We start from the raw sequence: 19,062 nt of genomic DNA, 5'->3' as shown, positions 1-19,062 counted from the left end.
GTAAATGAGTGATCTGCAATCCATCAGGCAATGTGAAAAGACATGGGTGAAAACCCAGAGTTATTTCCGTTTCCTTTCTTCTCAATCTTTTTGCTGAAGTAAGAAGAATCTGTCTTTGTGGAAAATGTAGTTTCATTTACCGTTTGAAGCTATGCAGTTTTTCGGTTGGCTGTTCCAAACCAGACCTTGGATGCTCCTAAATACATACATTTAGCCAACAAGAGTAACAAAAAGTTACTGAAGCTGTCCGCAGGATATTGGACTATAGTGTTGAGTGGTGCTTTGTCTGTTGCCCCTGAACTGCACTATTAATTTCTTTTTCTGTGTTAGTGTATCTTATAAAATCTTAATAAAATGCATTAAAGCATGTGTATTTAAAGTGAAGAACAACAACTAAAATGTGGAAAGGTTTATTTATTATTAATCTGTTGAGAAGACATTGCATTGCATTGCATTGCATACTTTATGGCTAAATTTTAACAATGCCTTCAGAATAAAGTTTGCTTAATTTTCTGTACTGCTTAGAGTAAGTTTAATAATATGCATACTTTAACCCAGAACAGGCATAATGCGGATGCTACAACAGTTTTACCGGTGAAGAGAGAGCTGAACCAAACAGCAAAGCTCTCAATATACCACTCTAAATATTTCTGATGTTTTCATAAAAGATGTTGCCCTACTGTATCTGACCATTGTTCTGTTTATTTTGAAACCATCGTTCCCACTAACATAATTACCCAAAGAAATGTTATAGGAAAGAAAGTTATTGTGGGCAGTACAATCAAGAACTTTACTCAGGCTCATCTTCAACTTTACCCTGTAAATCAGTAGATGAGCTTTTTGATCATTCTTTCTAAAGTTACACACATCTTTGATTACATTGCTCCAGTTAACGTGAAATATTTCTCTGGGAAGAAGAAATTTCATGGAGAAACGCTCCAGCAGTAAGAAAAGAAAAGAGGGAGTTCCAGAATGGACTCTAAGTTCACTATGAAAGCTATAAAGAGAGACGTCATATATACAATTTACAACTAAAAGATGAAAGAGAATCTTTCTTCTCTGGGATTATCAACAAACATTAACAATGTTTGCACCTTTTTTGCCACAGTTAACAGGATAGCAAACCCTCCTATCCCTGTGTCAGCTGATCTAAAGAGCACTGAAAATATTTTTCCAAAGTTCTTTACTGCGATACAAATGTTGTCACCAGGTGGAATAGCTCTGTTAAAATAAACACTCTGCCAAATAAACTGCAAAAGTTTAGGAGAAATTGTTCAGCAGCTAAGGTCCTCCTCTTCCTGTCATGATGTGTTACCCACAGGTTTTATTAAAAAGGTTTTAAACATCCTGTATGTCGAGAGTTTTCCTCCCAGGCCCTAGAAGAGAAGCTTAGACGAATTGGTCCTCCAGAGCTATAGACCTATCGCAAACCTAATCTTTATCAGTAAGATTATTGTTTATTGAATAATTGATAATTACTTAATTAATAATCGTACTTTAATTAGTAACAGAACCCCCAAAAAGGTTGAAAAGTTTCAAATTTGAAAAAAAAAACAAAAAAAAAAACATTTAAATTCGGAAACAGCTAATTTCCACTGAAGTAAGGAGATCCGGAAAATGTACAAATTTTTTTCAATTTAAAATATATTAAAAGAAAAATATGTTTCTCTATTAAATTCAATATATATTAAAGTGAAAAAGCAAATAACAAAGTCAAACGGGATGAACTTGAAATCTTAAATGGAGAAGGAATTAGGTGTTGCGCATTGAAGTTTTGTTTGGTCAGACTGCAAGGTATTTTTTTAATGGATAAGGTGCTGTTTGATTTTATTTAGTTCTTAAAAAGCTGATAAAGGAAGAGTTGGTATGTAACCTGGGTTCTACCAACTATGCCAGAGGGCAGTGCTTTGCGGCTCAATATAAAATTTGTCCATGTGCAGAGGGTGGGCTCTTCTACCAAGTCACCTGGTGACCTGGGTGACATCCATATCTCTATATATGATGTCGCCCAGCATTATGTTCTTTCCCCACTCAATCCTTGCTATGCCCCACTCCCACAGACTGCCTCTTTGGCTCTCTGAACAACACCCTTACCCCACACTGCTCCCCGGGCGCCCCACGATGGCAGCCCACTGCTCCCCAAAGGAGTGGGTTAAATGCAGAGGTACATTCCTCCAATGTGAAATCAATAAAGTTCAGTTATCCTCTCAAATCCCATCCGTCGCCGGCGACCGTTTTATTACTGTTTACAACTAATAACTCAAAATGCATGAAAATTACAACAGTAAAATTTTCACCAATATACACGTTAGACATTCGTTGGAAAGCTTAGATTCTCCACAGTTCGACCTCTAAGTTCTTTTTATGAACACAGCAAGCCCCAAAGCACAATTAACACAGATATAGCAGAATGTCAAAATGTAACATGACAAAGGAGCCCCAACAACAGACCTTTGAAGGTGTCTAGACGCTGTATTTTAAATCCAATTTTCAATTGTTTGTACTCCATTTGTCCATAAGGGTCCACAGATTAAAAGTAATCCGGCATATTCATAATAAAAATATTCCATTATGAGAAAATTGCCACATAATGTCCATTTTTTGACATCAGAAAAATTAGCTGGTCATAGCTAATGTTTAGCATCTTAGTAATAAGACTTCCTCAAACTTTTGCCTGCGATATTTGGTATATTTCTTTACATCGTCTTCTTACCCACAAGACAAAAGTGTCCGCATCTTTGTGTGACTCGATTTGAGTCACGGTCAGCCAATGAGGTCTCACTTGCACTCCTTGTCTGTCAGCCAATGACGCGCCAAGTTGAGCCATATTACGCCTCATAGAGTCCTGTTAAGACCAAGTGGGCTGTTTGGCTTTGTTGCCAATGAAATAAGGTTTCAAACAAGGATAGACATGGCTGGGTTGCATAAAGCAGAGCCTTGTTATTGGCCTGCATAAGAGTGAAACACACTGCTGAGACTGGATCAGCTCACACAGTTCCCATTTACTAACAACGCTCCAATAATTTAGAAGTTTGGACACTTATTTAGTTTTAGTTATTTGCTATTCTATTTGGGTATGCAAAATAGACGAGGATTACTTTAAATAAGGTGGGTGATATGCAGCACCTCAGTGACTTGCTTTGTTTAGTGAGTATGTTTGTTTGAATTCTACCAAATGGTTTAGTGTCATGATGGGATAAAAATGTCTAACCCATATGCAGAAACACATGGAGGTATGGAGAAAGTTCAGAAGGTTTATTGAAATTAGTGTAAATAAAATGTGAATGGGAACTGGGGTGGTCAGACTGGTCACGGCTGGATCTTGCAGGCAGGCAGGTTTCAGGCTGAGAGAAAGGATTCAGATCTGCAGGGGGGAAGGGAACCTTGTAAGTCCAGAGGCTTGTCGGCAGGCAGGGGGCTGAGGGCTGAGGCTGAGTGCAGGCTGGCAGGTCTCTGGTTGAGAGAAAGGATTCAGATCTGCAGAGGGGGAACCTTGTGAGTCCAGAGGCTGGTTGACTGGCAGAGGACTTAGGTCTGAGACTGAGACTGAGACTGAGGGCTGGCAGGCAGATTCCAGGCATGGGCAGAGGCAGAGACTCAGACTTAGTGCAGGCAGGCAGATTCCAAGTTGAGGTCTCTCTCTTCAGTGGTACAGGTTTCCAGGCAAGTCAGGTTCATTACTGGCTAACACTCTGGCGCCGGAGTATCAGTCTCCTTCTCCTTAAGTAGGAGTCCTCTTGATGAGCAGATGGAAGACAGGTGTTGCAGGTGAGCACAAGCCCTCAGGAAGGGATCCTTGGCGCCCTCTGGTGGGCAAGCCTCCGGATCCCAACATTTAGAGGCTGTAGCAACACAGGTGATCTGACCTTATGTTTGATGTGCGAGATGTAGAAAGAGGAGAATGCTAGTTCCTATATAAAGTTGCAGACATCACCCGGGTCACATTGACTGAGGTGACTTTGTTGTCACAAGACATCTAGCAAGCATATAGGACATATCCAGGTCCTAAACACTCTGATGGTCAAAAGAAATGAAATAGCAGTGGTTTTATGCACTGCACTGACAGTCAGCCTCCATATGTGGAACACATAGAACCTACATATGCAACTACATATGTTCTTCTCATACAGATGCTTACTTACACTGGTAAAAAAAAAAAAAAAAAAACTGGATAACAAAGAGGAATAAAAAAATAACTCACTGACATTAAGTGTAGAATGTCCCTCCAGCAAAAAAAAAAACAAACAACAAACATCATGCTGGGATTCCCATCTTTCACAAGGGGGATTGTGTTTTTGAGTGTACAATTTTCAAGTGTAACAATGGTCAATATGAGCAAACGCTTTAGTTTTACTTTTATCCGAGCACAGTAAATTGATCAAAGGTTAATGTCTTTGTCCCTGAGTGACCAAAAATAAAAATCTGGCTCAAAGTGTTAATTTAAAAGAAATTACATAAAAAGATAGTAATGATCCATATGTAATATCTCTATTACTTAATGAACGTGTAATCTGTGCAAGATGTGAACTGCATCATGGCCAGTGTAAGCAACACCAGCTATCCCCAGTTTAATTAACAGCTAATTAACTAATTAACAGACCGTGTTTGGTAACATTTTCAAACTCAAGAAGTCATCACCGCCAGGGGGAAGGAAAGCTGAAAATGGTGAGCTATTGATTAACATATGAGGCAGGGCACAACCTTACTGGACATGCTTAGTATTTAAGAAACTAATGAAATAAATGAAAATATGTAATGTAGAATAAGGTAAATGTAACAATAAATGTACTATTTCATATATTGTACCTTTGATTTATCTATCCATCCATCCATTTTCCAATGTGCTCATCCCTACTGGGGTAGCAAGGGGTGCTGGTGCCTATCTCTAGCTGTCTATGGGTGAGAGGCGGGGTACACCCTGGACAGGTCACCTGTCTATCACAGGCGAACACAGAGAGAAACAGGAAAAACAACCATTCACGAACACACTCACAATTTACAGAAACCTATTATTGTTTTTGAACTGTGAAAGGGAGTCAGAGTACCCGTAAAGAACCCACGCATGCACAGCGAGAACATGCTTACTCCATGCAGAAAGGGCTAGGAATCGAACCCGGGACCTTCTTGGAGTGCCACCCTTGATATATCTATAACATCATTAAACAATATTTCATTATTTAATAATCAAAATAAAACTTTTATTTAATTATAGTAATTCATTGGTATATAATGGTGGTCAGATGACCTGGTGGCACCTGTAAACTGGATGCCTTGCTTTAGTCAGTGTGGCCCAAGGCTGCTATGGCTAAAATGTAGCTTTACACCATCAGTGTGTGAATGTGTAAATGCCTAAATGTACTGTAAAGTGAAGCCCTTATATATAAGCCCTTACATAAGTACAGGTCAACTTACCTGAATAATTGTTCTTTATTTGGAACGTAATTGGCTTGCTTATTAGGAAGTTTTTATAGTTTGTCTTAGAAGTTTGTGTCAAAATATAAAATGTCCTTTGGACTTAATTTCCTAATCTCTAAAATCTATCTAGATCCAAAATGAGTGTTCATTGTGAAATAGAGCAGTAGCAAGCATTGACATATTGTGGGCTGTGAAACACTTGGACGTAGGCTGTTAGAGAACTTGTCAAATGCCTCTCACTACCAGCCCAAACAGATTACATGTGAACAGTGTAGAAATGGGTTGATGAGGCTTTGCTGGTCATTAAGCTTCTGAACGCATCACCAAACTGTCTTGATAATGTGTCATTGAATACTGACATCTGCTGGACCTTTAATGTCCCTACAGGCAGTCTATTTAACAGAAAACGAATTATCTATTATTTAATTCATTATATAATATATTGTTTTATTTAATATCTTTATTTAAATTGGAAATATCTCTGATATTTTCAGAGGCAATTAATAAATAAATTCAACCTATCGCATAACATAAAAAATTAAGTGAACATGCAAATAAGGATTCCTATGGACAAGAATTTTTTTTATTAGTTATTTCGAAGCAATAAGTTCAGTAAGAACCATAAACTATGAGTCAATCTGAAATTCATTTAAATTCTGATAAGAGAGGAAGAGGATGAAGCAACAAAAAATGAAAACAAGTATAAAATGATGATATGCAAATAATCCAATGCAGCTAAAGGGCCTTTATTTGGCCTTGAAGGTTCGATCCATATTTCTTGATTACTTAAATAATGAACAGCAAGATGAACAAGCAGATCAGAGATTGTTTTCGCATATGCATAGAGGTAACAGATTCACTGATAAACACAGTTGAGAGCATCAGTGTCATTTTCAAATAGGCTCTGAATCGGTTATGTGACTTTCTGGAAATGATACATGCACCAATATGGAGATTTTGCTCTATGAGCTTGGCGCATGAGCTGATGCATAGGTTTTGCCAGACCCACAACTAGTTCAGTGTAATACTCAATAATAATAATAAAAAAGGAATAAAATAGGCCTGCAAGAAATGCCTAAAACTAATGTGACCAAAGGGACACATTAAATCAAGATGTCCTGCCAAGTGTCAAAAAGCTTGGTTTAAGTCACAGGTCATGGGTCTTACAACAGGATAATGTCCCAAGACACCCAACTAAAACACCCAAGATTGGCTTAGAGGAAAACCTTGCACTTTTCTAATGTGACCCTCACTGAGATCTGACCTAAATCATATTAAGCATCTTTGAAAGGAGGTGAGATATGCTGTCTGGAAAGGGCACACTCTGACCATTAAGGGGTGGACAAAAATATCTACTTAGAGGTGCAGAAGTCTCATTGGCAGTTAGAGATATTGTTCAGTTGTAGTGATTATATCTAAAGGTTGTGCAACAAAATATTTAGAAAGGGTCATTTTTGCCATTGAATCTTTCATGAGTTTGTTTTATTGTTAACACAAACAATTTTGGTCTTAAATCATTAGTACGAGTGAATTATGGGAAAATGTTGCATTCAACATTTTATTTCCAATTTCAAATCTTCCCTCAGGTATAAATAAATTTTACGGGTGTTCCAGGTTTCACATGGGAGGCTTGTGCAATCAGTTATTTAAACCTAGTGTTTCACTAAATGTCTATGTTTGCTGTTACTTAGAAGCAATTGTCCATTTGATTGTGCTACATATTATGCAACTCTGCAATTATACAATACTTTCTTATTCACTGATAATACAACCATATGTCACTACAATTGAAGCTGGTATCCGTCGGTATCCAGGAGATGCTGGTTTAATTTGTTGTCATTTCGTCAAGAGAAAGAACAGTCAGTGAGCTTTATGTGAGATCAAGGTACTATTCAAGTAGAAGTCTGTGACAGAAAATGGAAAAAAACTTCAGCAACACGGTAAGACTTGCATTCATTTAACTTTGAGGCAGCTCCTTGGGTTTATTATTAAACTAAATGGGAAATGTTTGGGTTTGAGTCTGTCCATACCAGTCAAAAATTTTATTGGAAAATATGGGACATTATACATCCACTGAGAGCCATCAAACCACACCAGTCAAGCCCCAGTAACCATTATATTTATAGACACTAGAAATTTATAATAACCATCAATCTTCCCCTGCTTTTTCTGTCAGTCAGTTGCGGTTGGGCCAGTGCCTAGCCAGTCTATGGTTGTAAGCAGAGATGGCAAAAGTACTCACTTTCCGTACTTGAGTAAAAGTACAGATACTTGTGTTAAAAAATACTCTGGTAAAAGTGGAAGTACTGATTAAACTTCTTCACTCAAGTAAAAGTAACAAAGTACAGGCTTGTAAATTTACTTAAAGTATAAAAGTAAAAGTAGAAACCACTTTTTTCATGCCGTTGCCTACATTTTAAATGGATGTCTGCCAATAGGACTAGATCTCCGTTGTGTTCATTTACAATCATCTTGTCGTCCATACTACTATGCTAACGCCACCGCCACCAAGCTGCAATGATTTGCCACGAATGAATACCGCCGAATCTGTCGATTCATCTTGTAGTGGTGTGTCAAATGCAACGTAGATTCCCATCCAATTAGATTGAAATTGGTATTGATGACGTGAAAAATAATAACGGTAACTCCATTGAAATGATTCAAAACTAAAGTAACAAGCCAATTTTTTAAAATGTAAGGAGTAGAAAGTACAGATTGTTGGGATCTGGAGATTCTCCACCTTCTCCAGCAGAGTGCGCTGTGGATCCTCCTGGGCTGGAGCCCTCCAGCACAGCTGACGCTCATCAGCTCATCAGGAGACCGGCCTTTATAAGCAGCTGCCAGACCTTGCTTCGACGCCGCAGTGTTAGCCAAGTTTGGTTAGCGAACCTGAGCCTCTGAATTTACTAGTAGTTATCTTCCTAGAGAAACTTTATTCTAATTGCCTCTGTCTTCTCGCTCCTAGGAAACCAGTCTCTGGATGAGCTTAACCTGAATCTGCCTGCCTGCCCTAGACAGCCAAACCTGAAGACTACATTCTGGAATCCACCTGCTGCTCTTGGGAAAGAGCTAATCACTTCAACCAAGGTCTGTTCACTGGAAGTCAGAAGTAAGACGCTGCTGCTGCCTAAGCACTCTGCTGAACCAACAGTCTCTGGACCCAACCGGTTCCCCCTCTCAGAACAAACCTGGACCTCTTCAAGGTATCCACTGAAATATCTGAAAACCCATTTAACTTATCTGCATACCCAGCTAACCAACTATCCGTCTCTGCAGACGCCAGAGAATCCTGCCCGGACCTGAACCTGAATCTTGTCTTATTTGTGTGAAACTTTAATAAACTCTGTTAAACCTTTTACCAAGTCTCAGTGGTGTTCTGCATGTGGGTTTATCTCTAAACCGATCATGACACAGATATTTGTGTAAAAATGTAAGGAGTAGAAGTAAAAAGTCGGCATAAAAATAAGTGGTAAAATAAAGTAAAAATATCAGAAAAATCTACTTGAGTACAGTAACGAAGTATTTGTTACTTCCCATCTCTAGCTGTAAGGCGGGGACAGGTCGCTGGTGTGTTGCAGGGCAACACAGAGACATCCATCTATGCACACACACACATAATTTATAGATACCACTTAACCTAGCAGTCATGTTTTTGAACTGTGGGAAGAACCCGAGTACCTGGAGAGAACCCACACCTGCATGGGGAGAACATGCAAACTCCATGCAGAAAGACCCTAGGCCAGCAACTGAACCTTCTTGCTACTACAAACTTTGCAACCATGCAGCCCTTGAACTAACCAATTCAATTAATTTTACTTATTAAGCAACAATTCAAAACATATATTATCTCAAGGCACTTTACAGAGACAATAAAACCAATCGCAAACTACAATAAGGTGATAAAAATGGTGACTTGCTGTCTGGGCAACAATTTAATTTGTAAACAGCATATTAATGTTGAAATTAATGTACATATATATATATTTTTTTCATGATGTGATAAATTTCAGGAGACTGTTAATACCAGAGGATGGTGAGAAAGAGGAGCAAAATGCAGTAGTTTGCCAAATTGACAGCAATGGGTCTGTCTGAATTCATTAAATCAGTTACACCATTAACTTTGTAATGTTTATACATGAAAGAGATGGAGATTGTGATCATGGGATGACAGCTGCATATTGATCTGAAATTTTGCAGATTGTTCTGTCATGCTGGTTGATGTCCAATTCATATTAAACATTTACATCATTTGTTGCACTTCTTGCCTAAACCGAGAGTTTTCATTTACTGTTTTCGAATGACTGAATTTTTATTATTAATTAAAAAATTTTTATTTAACTATTTTGTACTTCCATAACAGTGCTACCACATCCTTACAGGTGTGTTGAGACTGGAAGGGGTGTACACAGTGGATTCACATAGAATTCCTATACAAACTGTGCAGGGATGATTGTGTACAGCACTTTGGTCCTGTCCGGTGCATAAAGTGCTTCATAAATTTAATTCATAATAAAGTTGGTATGGTATGGTATGGTATGGTATGGTATGGTATGGAAGGGCACCCTCTCTACTCTCAGCTTGTGCTACTAGATAGAGCTGAGGTGTTGTCAAACTGCAGCACCCGATGCAGAGAGTCGAGCCTCGATCGCTGAAGTTGAAAAATCTGAACCATGATACGGCAGCCAATCAGGGACTGTTGTTGGGGAAGCTTTTATCGCTTAAAATGGAATACAGAGAAAATAATGTTAAAAAAGGTAGAAATTAGGAATGCTTTCAAGATGTCTTTAGGTGGCTTTAAAAAAAGCTTTTTTAATTTGGTCCTAGAAGGACTGTTAATCGTCCAGAGATGGGGACTCGAGTTTGTGACTCGTACTTGAGTCGCACTCAAGTCGCATATTTAATGACTTCAGACTCGACTTAGACTTGCATTTGAAGGACTTCAAACTCAACTGAGACTCGTGATTTCCGACTTGTGAACAATATTTTATTTCTAAGTGTTTTTTGTTTTACTAACTTGACTGATCGCCGCTCGCCTTACCCGCACACAGAAGAGGTAAAAAAATAAAAAATAAAAAACGGCAGAGGGGCTGTCAGACTGTCATGTAGCACTGACGTCATTGACGCAACGCTACGTGACATATATGCCCGCGTGCCCGTGCACATGCATGCATGCAACCCATACAGATATGGAGGCGATGATTACCCCCCCTGTTTCGGTCCCACTTTTCAACCTTTGACTACAAAAACTTTACATAAGGCGGGAATAATAAAAAATACACGATGCTTGGTCCACCACATCTAATTTTATCAGCCACAGTGCAGTGCAGGTGTACAGCCAGGGACATCACAGACATAAGGCAATAATTCAGGACCTTATTATTTCATGCAACCTCCCCTTGTCTTTGATCGACAAGCCCAGCTTTAAAAACTTCATGGCAGTGGTAGAGGAGAAATATGTTGTGAATAATGTTGTGAATTGGCGCTAAATAAATAAATTGAATTGAAAATACTGCCCGCCAAGTCGGGCATTAAGTTACAAAAAGTTATTGCCACAATGTTTCTTTTATAAAAGCATTGTTATTGTCCTGCTATTTGTTTAGGGTTTTTCTTTATCTCTTGTAGTTGCTAACTTCATGTAACAGGTGGCACCAGTAGGTGTCACACTCTCCTTAGCCTGAGCTTCTATAAAAGGGGAAGCAGGAAGGGTAGTAGCCAGAAGTTCACTTCCTGCGTCTGGGACCAGGGGTGTGGTGGATCCATGCTGTTTGCTGGATGGCTGGGTTCTGCATTATTGGTGTTCTGGCAGTAATTTTACCAGGGCGTGTGATTGTTCAACGCCACAGGGTTGTAACTGCTTCCTGCTGTCCTTTAAAGTTTGATTTTTTTTCCTTTTGTTTATTTTTGTTAGTCCACTCAGGTTGAATTGTTTGAGTACCTGTGAGGGTGGACTAACAACTTTCCATTTATTTTGTTAGTTTCTTTTCACTTCCTGTATGTTACTATTTCTATTAAAGTTTAGATAGTTGTATTTTATTTATATACAATAAAGATTGAAAAATTAACTCTGCTTCAGTTTTCTTTTCCTTTTGAACACAGCAACCATAAGTCTGTGTCGTGTAGAATTAAATTTGTATTAACAGGAAAAAAAAAACAATCGGACCTGTAACATTCATATGTATTAATAACAGGCAGGATTGTGATTGTGTTTTTTTCCACAGTCCTCATTTTCACTTAAAAATAAAAGAGCAGACATTTACTGCTAAAACTAGAAAAAGTTGTAACCACAAATGTTAGGTAAATACTGTAAGAAAATAGTTGTTTTGGAAATAAAAAAAATAAATAAAAAAAATTTTGCTTGTGTGCTTTTTTGAATTGTATTTTTCATTTAGCAGTTCAAGATAATGATCATTCCATAGATATACTAGTAACCTTTAAGCTATACCGTCTCAGTGACGGAGATGAAAACACAAGGAGAAACAAGCAAGCACGCAAATTATTGCACTTTTTTTAATTAATCAAGTGATTAGAATTTTTTGTGCGATTAATTGATTATTGCGACAAGCCTTCTCAAGACTTGAGACTTGACTTGGACTTGCAAAAAATTATTTGTGAACATGTCTGTAATCGTCCTCCCTTACCTTCAGCACAGACCTGTCACTGCACACTGCCCAGCATCAATGCTTTCTGCGGGGGTAGATTTACAAGCAATTACCACCGAATCCGGCCAAATCAGAGCTGTGTCTGACTGAACCAAAGTGGCCTTTTTTTTTTTAGAGCTTTCAAAAAAATGATGGTCACGGCAAGGTGATTCAAAAGTGCTTTTATTTTGAAATGTGGACAGACTAGCGTGACCTTGACAGGAAATGATATTGGGTTGCCAGGGGTAACAGCAGAGGGTCTGTGAGGCTGGTGATGTAATAAAAAGTAAACAATTATTCCAACCACTAAATAGGGTGTACATACCCATTGTTATATTCATTACCAGCACAGAATTGGCACGGGATGTTATGCAATAACTTTATATCAGGAACAGTGCAGCACTAATGTCTGCTGAAAGTACTATGTCTCGGCTGTAATTAAAAATGATTCTATCAAAAAAAAAAAATCAACAATATGCACTAATGAAGTAGCACTGTAAACGTAGGCTAGATCATTTTGATTCAATTTGAAGCTTAATGGGGGGATAGTTGACCTCTAGGTGACCTAAAAGAAAATCTTAAGTATCTCTGAAACAACAGCAGCACATGTGATCTTTTGTTATCATTATTATTTATTTTTTCATTTTAACGTGACCATTTTAAATGCGCAAATCTGCAATAAAGAAGCAATAATCATTCAGTCCATTTGCTGAGTTTTTCCACACAAAGGTGAGGTGTCAGCTTTATGCAGCATAAGTGCATCTGGCTCTGACTCCGGACCTGCTCTTGGAGTCCAATCTCTTGTTAGTCCCCTTGATCATTCTGCCTGTCTCTGCTCTCATTGTTCTGACCCTGTGCAATGTTTAACTGTCAAAGAAGAATTCCTCTAAATCAGACCGAACAGATTCAGGAATCCTCTAAGGTGCGCCTGTGACGACACGGCAACTCTCAAAGTTTGTCCCTAAACACAGACAAGAAGTTCCGGTTGCCGACTTGGGTGAATCCCTCCCGACCTGCCTGTATCACATTCCGATGAACTGTTTAAATGTCTCTCATTGTTCTGGTTGAATTATGGGTCTTCTGTTTTTTCGTCATTACAAGAATATTTTTTTTAATATATTTTCTTTTTATCTTTATATATAATATAAATATCAGAACATATACTGTAAATGCACCAAATAAGTTAGTTTATCTATGCAAAATGCTAAGAGAAATTCAACCTGAAAAACTCACACAAAGAACGAAGGCAATTAGAAGGGTTTTACTGATACAACATTTAAATCTTTGGGATCTCTTCAGGAAACATTAGCACTGAAATGTTCTTTGATAATATGCATACGGTGATGAATTAGAACAAGCTGAATTCCTCCAGGCCTGAATCTGATTATGGAATGGGGAAAAATTACGAAGGATGCCAGCTGAATAAGGTGTAGGTTCATATGAACCTTTAAAAAGAGCAAGCATGTTGCGACGGTGGAGAGAAAAAAGTCCCCTTGTGAAGAAATCTCTTGCAGAACCAGGCTCAACATGTCAGTCCTCTGCTGGGCCAGTTGGGGATGCTTCCTGAATGCAGTAAACACCAGAGGAATCATCCGATGGGATGAGGCAGCAGCAAAGGGACAGATTGAGCTTATAGCAAAGATTGAGAAGGGTATAGAGGAGGGTTGAATCAAGGTCATCCAAGTCAGACATAAGAAGCCAACTGAGTAGATGATTGGTTCAGTAGAAGCTGTGTTGTGCTTTTGAGTTTCTTTGAAACTGGACTCTGATTGCTGATTGGACTTTGTGGTGGTGTGGTCCAATGCTGATAGGGTTGCTTCAAAGAAGGATAAGCCTCTGATTGGATGGGTAAGTTATTCAGTGTTGTGATTCTTCCCATTTGTTGTGAGTTTTCAGTTTTCTGTTATCAGTTGTTCTGTTTTGTTCTTAGATTTATTTTCCATCATATTCAAGCATTTTTTGTTACTCTTTGTTGCCCCCTTGTGCTTGTTTTCTTTCCCCTTGGATTCCTTCTTGCCAGTTCCACCCACACCTGCTCCCAATTCAGCTCATTAGTCCATCCTTTGGTCTATTTCCCTTAAATACTCCACCTCGGCAGTCACTCAGTGCTGGTTCCTTGTCGTCGCTGTAGTTGTCTTCTCACCTCATCTCTCCCTAGCTCATCATGCTAGTTTTTCCCTGATGTCTCCATTGTTTTTGGTTTGTTTAACATTTTATGTTGGATTTCTGGATTGTTGCCTCTGTTACCTGTGTTCTTCAATTGAAATAGTCAGAACTCATCTCTGCTTTGGTTCCTCAAGCAACCTCACCAACCATTGTTGACATTCAGTTGAAGTAAGTAAGTAAATCAAATGTATTTGTATAGCACTTTTCACAGATAAAAATCATAAAGTGCTCCACAGTAAAAATTTAATACAATAAAACAATGTAGAATATGCTTGGAGTAGCAGCTGTGCATAGGGTTCATTAACCCAAAATTATAGTCTGAGGTAAACTGAAAAAATTTGAAAAAAAATATTTAATGTGTGATTAACATTGAATTAACTGTGGACAATGAATGCAGTTACTTGTGACAAAATATTATTGATTGACAGGCCTAAGACCAAAGATTGTGTGATATACCAAATTAAAGGCATTTATAAAGTTGACTTAGTAATATTTTCAAAAAGGTCAATGCTATAGGCACCTTAATGGCTGAGTACTGTCCCTGCCTTCATATGGAAATATTTTGCTTCTTTTCCATTATTGCCTTCACCTATCTCAGAATTTAAAGGTTAGTAGTTCACTAGCATATTCAAGACTTTTTCCTCTTCTTTTTATGCAGTACATTTTAGTTAAGTTGACAGACAATTAGGCAAGGGATGTTTATTTGTATATCACAATTAAGTACTAAATGAACAATTCAAAGTACTTTACATGAATTAGATAATAAAATAGAAGAGAAATAAAAGCAGGGTAAAAGCAAAAAACATTTGTAAAACAAAAAGCAGAATAAAAGCAAGTAAAGAAACATGATAAAAGGAGGTACATAAGGATATAAAACAGCTGGATCGCAACCTTTAACTAACAATACCTAAGTTAACAGTCCAACTACAACAGACAAAGGCAGTTCTAAACAAATGGGTTTTTAACTTTCATTTAAAAGAACTCAGGATTTCAGCATTTTACAGTCTTCTGGGAGTTTACTCCAGATACGTCAAAATAGAAACTAAAGGCTGCTTCTCCATGTGTGTTTCTAGTTCTGGGTGTACAGAGTAGACTGGAACTAGAAGACCTGATTGGTCTTGGAGGGTTATACACTGAAAACTTATCTGTTATGTATTCAGGTGCTGATCCATTTTTTAGGATTTTTTAGTTAGTCTTTTCTCTCATCATGTCCTATAAGACAGAAATGCATTGCATTTATATTGACTGTAAAGAAGATAATAATCTTAAAAGGTAACAATACTGTTTGTATGAAAGCTATAGAAATGGGCTTTGTTGGGAAAGAAAACAAACAAAAAAACGATATACAGTGTCTTTAAATAGTTTACATTTTCTTGCTGCTGTGATGACAACTTGAACCAAAAAGGTTCAACAAGGGTTAGAATAGCTGTTCTATTTAATTTCATTCCAGTGTATTCCTTTCAAACCTGCTCACGATATGCACAAAAAATAAAAATAAAAAAAATAAACGAACTCAATCCAGTTTGAAAAGTGGATGGAAGAAGCAGAATGAGTTTTCATTCACAATGAGCTTCAGCTGTTTTAACCAGCTAACCAAAAGTGCATTTTTTTATATACATTCATATATTTGGTTGTTTCTCATATTTAATATATACTTATAAATTAACCAGTACAAAAAGTTCAGTTTAATGAAATTACATTGTTTGAAGCTAACCATCCATTTAGACAATAGGTACTGGTTAAATACTGAGAAAAATGATATTTTATGTCTGACTGTACTGAGGTCAATCATCAGCTCTTTTTCTGCCCACTGGCATGTAGCCATCAGCACAGGACTGCTTCAATGCACTTCCTGAAAGAGCCATCTGCTTAAGTATGTCATTACCGTGAAGAGGTGGTAAAAATGAGCTTAAAGTTGACCCATCATTGTTTAATGGCTGCTGTGGGAGGGCACTGAGAAGAGGAGGAGGGAAAAGAAAGCAAGTTGTTTCAGAAGGCTTATCATCCTTCTCTGTGCTGTCTTTCTGTCTCTCATTTTCCTCAGCTATCATGCTAACTTCTGACCAGAGCTTGGGGATTTGTTTGTAATCGGAACAAATGGAGTTTTTGGCCAAAATGTTCCCACTGCCTCCAAACAATGTCTTAAAATCTAATTTTGTCTTATTTCCTACCCTGCCTTCCTCCTCTTTTTCCTCCATGTGGGTTGTTCCCTCATCTGGTCCTTCAGTCATATTGATGCAGTCTGCCTCCATGCTTTCCTGACTGACTTCTTCACAACTGCACATGCCTGAATCTACACTGTGGAGCCTGAGGCGCTCAGCCTGTTGCTTTCCAACCTTCTCATAGTCTGAGACCACCACTGAATCCGTTTCATTAGCTCTCATAAAAAGCAACTTGACCATTTCCAGATCTTTTTTTGCCAAAAATTCCTTATCCTGTTCAGTTTTCTTGTCGTCACATTGACCCTGAACAGGCTTGTAAGGGCCATCACCTGCACAGGACTTTGGATTTTCATTTGGCACACAAGGGTAAAGCTTGGAGTAACTGGGGTTGGAAAAGCTGGAGCTGCTGGAATCAAATGTGTTGCTTTCTGGCATCATCTTTACATCTGCCTTGCAGAACATCATGGCATCCACAGTGGAGGTTACTTCATGAGAGACGATTTCCACCGAGCTCAAGAAAGATTGAACGTATTCACCAGTAAAGTGAGAACTTAACCAAGTCTGTGGAAGAGAGAGGAAATATGGTCAGCGGAGGTGAAAGACAAAAACCCCAAAACAGCTGTTTTTGTATCACTACTTTCTGTCTTTAAATGACTTTCTGTGCATTTAGTTAAAGTTGCTGTTATGTGTGTTGATTCAGTTTTTTTTTTTTCTTTTATTCATATTTTGTTTTAAGGCCAGGAAACTACACCGCCGTATTGGAAGAGAACCAGATGTCAACTGACTAGGGGTTTTCTATTAGTGATGTGTGAGAGCAATGGAAAATACAAGGAAAATGGACAAATGGCAGGGAGAAAAGCAGAGACTGGAATGGAACAGAAATGGTTAGAGGCTGCAGAAATGGTGCAGAAGGTCAACAGTGATATGATGAGTAGTACAGGCTGTGAGGAGGCAATCTAGGGAAGGAGGGAGACACAGTAACAAGGACTAAGCAGCGATGCAGTGAGGAAGTGATGGTGCTGATGAAAGAGAGCCCTTTAAGGATTCAGAGGCTCGTAGCCTCCAAGGAGATGTCCCTGACATGACAGGAGCACTGACGGGACCAGATCCTAGTATCAATCTTGTCAAAAACATTGTTTGTTTAGGATTGATACTGATTGTACAAAATGGTCGAATTCCTTTTTTTTTTGTTATGTTTAAGGCCTATCACGCTGCTGTTTCAAGCATGGTATGGTCTGCATAACCACTTAGCTTGCTGGTTTATGACACTGTAGCAGTCTGATGGCCTTCTCAAGGACAGTCCAAACATTTACTGCTGATGATGCAGGCATTTATGAAAGATTTCCTCAGAAGACTCACTTCACAATCCAGTCATACCAAAAATATTCAATTTGGCAAAAATATTCAAGCTTATGCTAATATTCAATCACATGTAGTCAGAATAATAGGGGATTGGAACTTCTAATTAATATGGGCCGGACTAATCATTTTTGCCATAAGAGCCTCCTTTTTTAAAATCAGTCTTACTTATTTATTTGATATCAGAGTAAACAGAAGTAGAGTAAATATCTTATAAGTTTGACTTATTTCAATAAAATTTGTTTAACTTAAAAATTATCTAATTTTTTTTTTATCATTTAGTTAGATAACACACCTCTGTTATGGGAAGAAAACTCTGACACTTTGATCTACAGTTTTAGACTAGCTTTCCTATTTGCCTATTAATTTTTTCCCAGCCCTCCAAGCTTTTTGTCAGTGCCCGGTTATGTTCTTATCACTGTTGTATTACATTACACATGTTTTCCATTTTCTGTTAGACCTTTTCTGCTGTCAAATCCTAATGAAAATTATGTTGTTGTTTTTTTACTAATGAATTAGTAAAGTTCAATAGATAGTTCAGGGCTGGGTCATGCAGGTTGCGTTCAATTTCATAATCTCCAACCTGATTTCCTTCCTTTACACAATGACTGCGTATAGAGGGGATCCGACTACATAGGGTGAGCAAATCCCAATCTTTGCAGTTCTGTCTCAGTACCCCAGAAATTCAAACCATTTCCCACATTTGACTGGGATGATTATGCAAAGTTATTAAGAAAAAAAACATTCAGCACGTCTACAAAGCAAAGCCACACTTCATGAGTCTGTGCAGCAACCAGAACAGATAGAGAATCTTTATAAGCCTATAGAAATTTAACTGGAACTGCGTTTAAAAAAAAGAGGAAAATGCAGCAATATAAATTGTGGGATGATTTATTTTACTTATGACTGAAGCCGTTTCTCAATATGTGTACTTCTGCTTTCTCATGCACTCATTACATGTCATCATCTTCAGCGGCAGCACTTTTCCAATTCACAAGAACACAACACCTAGAACGGGCAAAAACCCGTCATCTCATCAACTGGGTCCAATCGGAACATGATGACTTGATGAGATGAATGGAGTCTGTTGTGCGATTGCTTTGTTTAGAAGAAAACCTGCAGCCGCTCGGCCCTTTCTAGAATCGGTTTGAGACAGCTGCACTATATAGTCAAATAAAACAATTACAAAGAGGACCTTAACTTTTGGAATTTATGTCTTTTTTTCCCCTAACTTGTGATTTTATCAGTGTGACAAAGATGCATCAAACCAGCAGAACATACATCTGAATGACAGTGTTTCCTCCACCATTAGATACACCTGC

At 38.2% G+C, this 19,062-nt stretch overlaps 1 protein-coding gene across 4 annotated transcripts in view; it reads right to left on the bottom strand.

Moving 5' to 3' along the window:
* Positions 1-14,903: 14,903 nt before the first annotated feature.
* LOC119798246 overlaps positions 14,904-19,062 on the bottom strand; it is a 30,324-nt gene continuing 26,165 nt past the window's right edge. For all 4 annotated transcript variants that reach the window (XM_038307602.1, XM_038307604.1, XM_038307605.1 and 1 more), the window contains one exon: positions 14,904-16,942. In XM_038307602.1, the coding sequence (XP_038163530.1) occupies positions 16,004-16,942 (939 nt within the window). In that variant the 3' untranslated portion in view covers positions 14,904-16,003. The remainder of the gene's footprint in view (positions 16,943-19,062) is intronic.

Source organism: Cyprinodon tularosa, unplaced genomic scaffold (assembly GCF_016077235.1).
Source record: "Cyprinodon tularosa strain WSP-4 unplaced genomic scaffold, ASM1607723v1 ctg615, whole genome shotgun sequence".
Classification (NCBI taxonomy): Eukaryota; Metazoa; Chordata; class Actinopteri; order Cyprinodontiformes; family Cyprinodontidae; genus Cyprinodon; species Cyprinodon tularosa.
The sequence above is the reverse complement of the archived record's forward strand: the minus strand, read 5'-3'. Positions and strand labels throughout refer to the sequence as shown.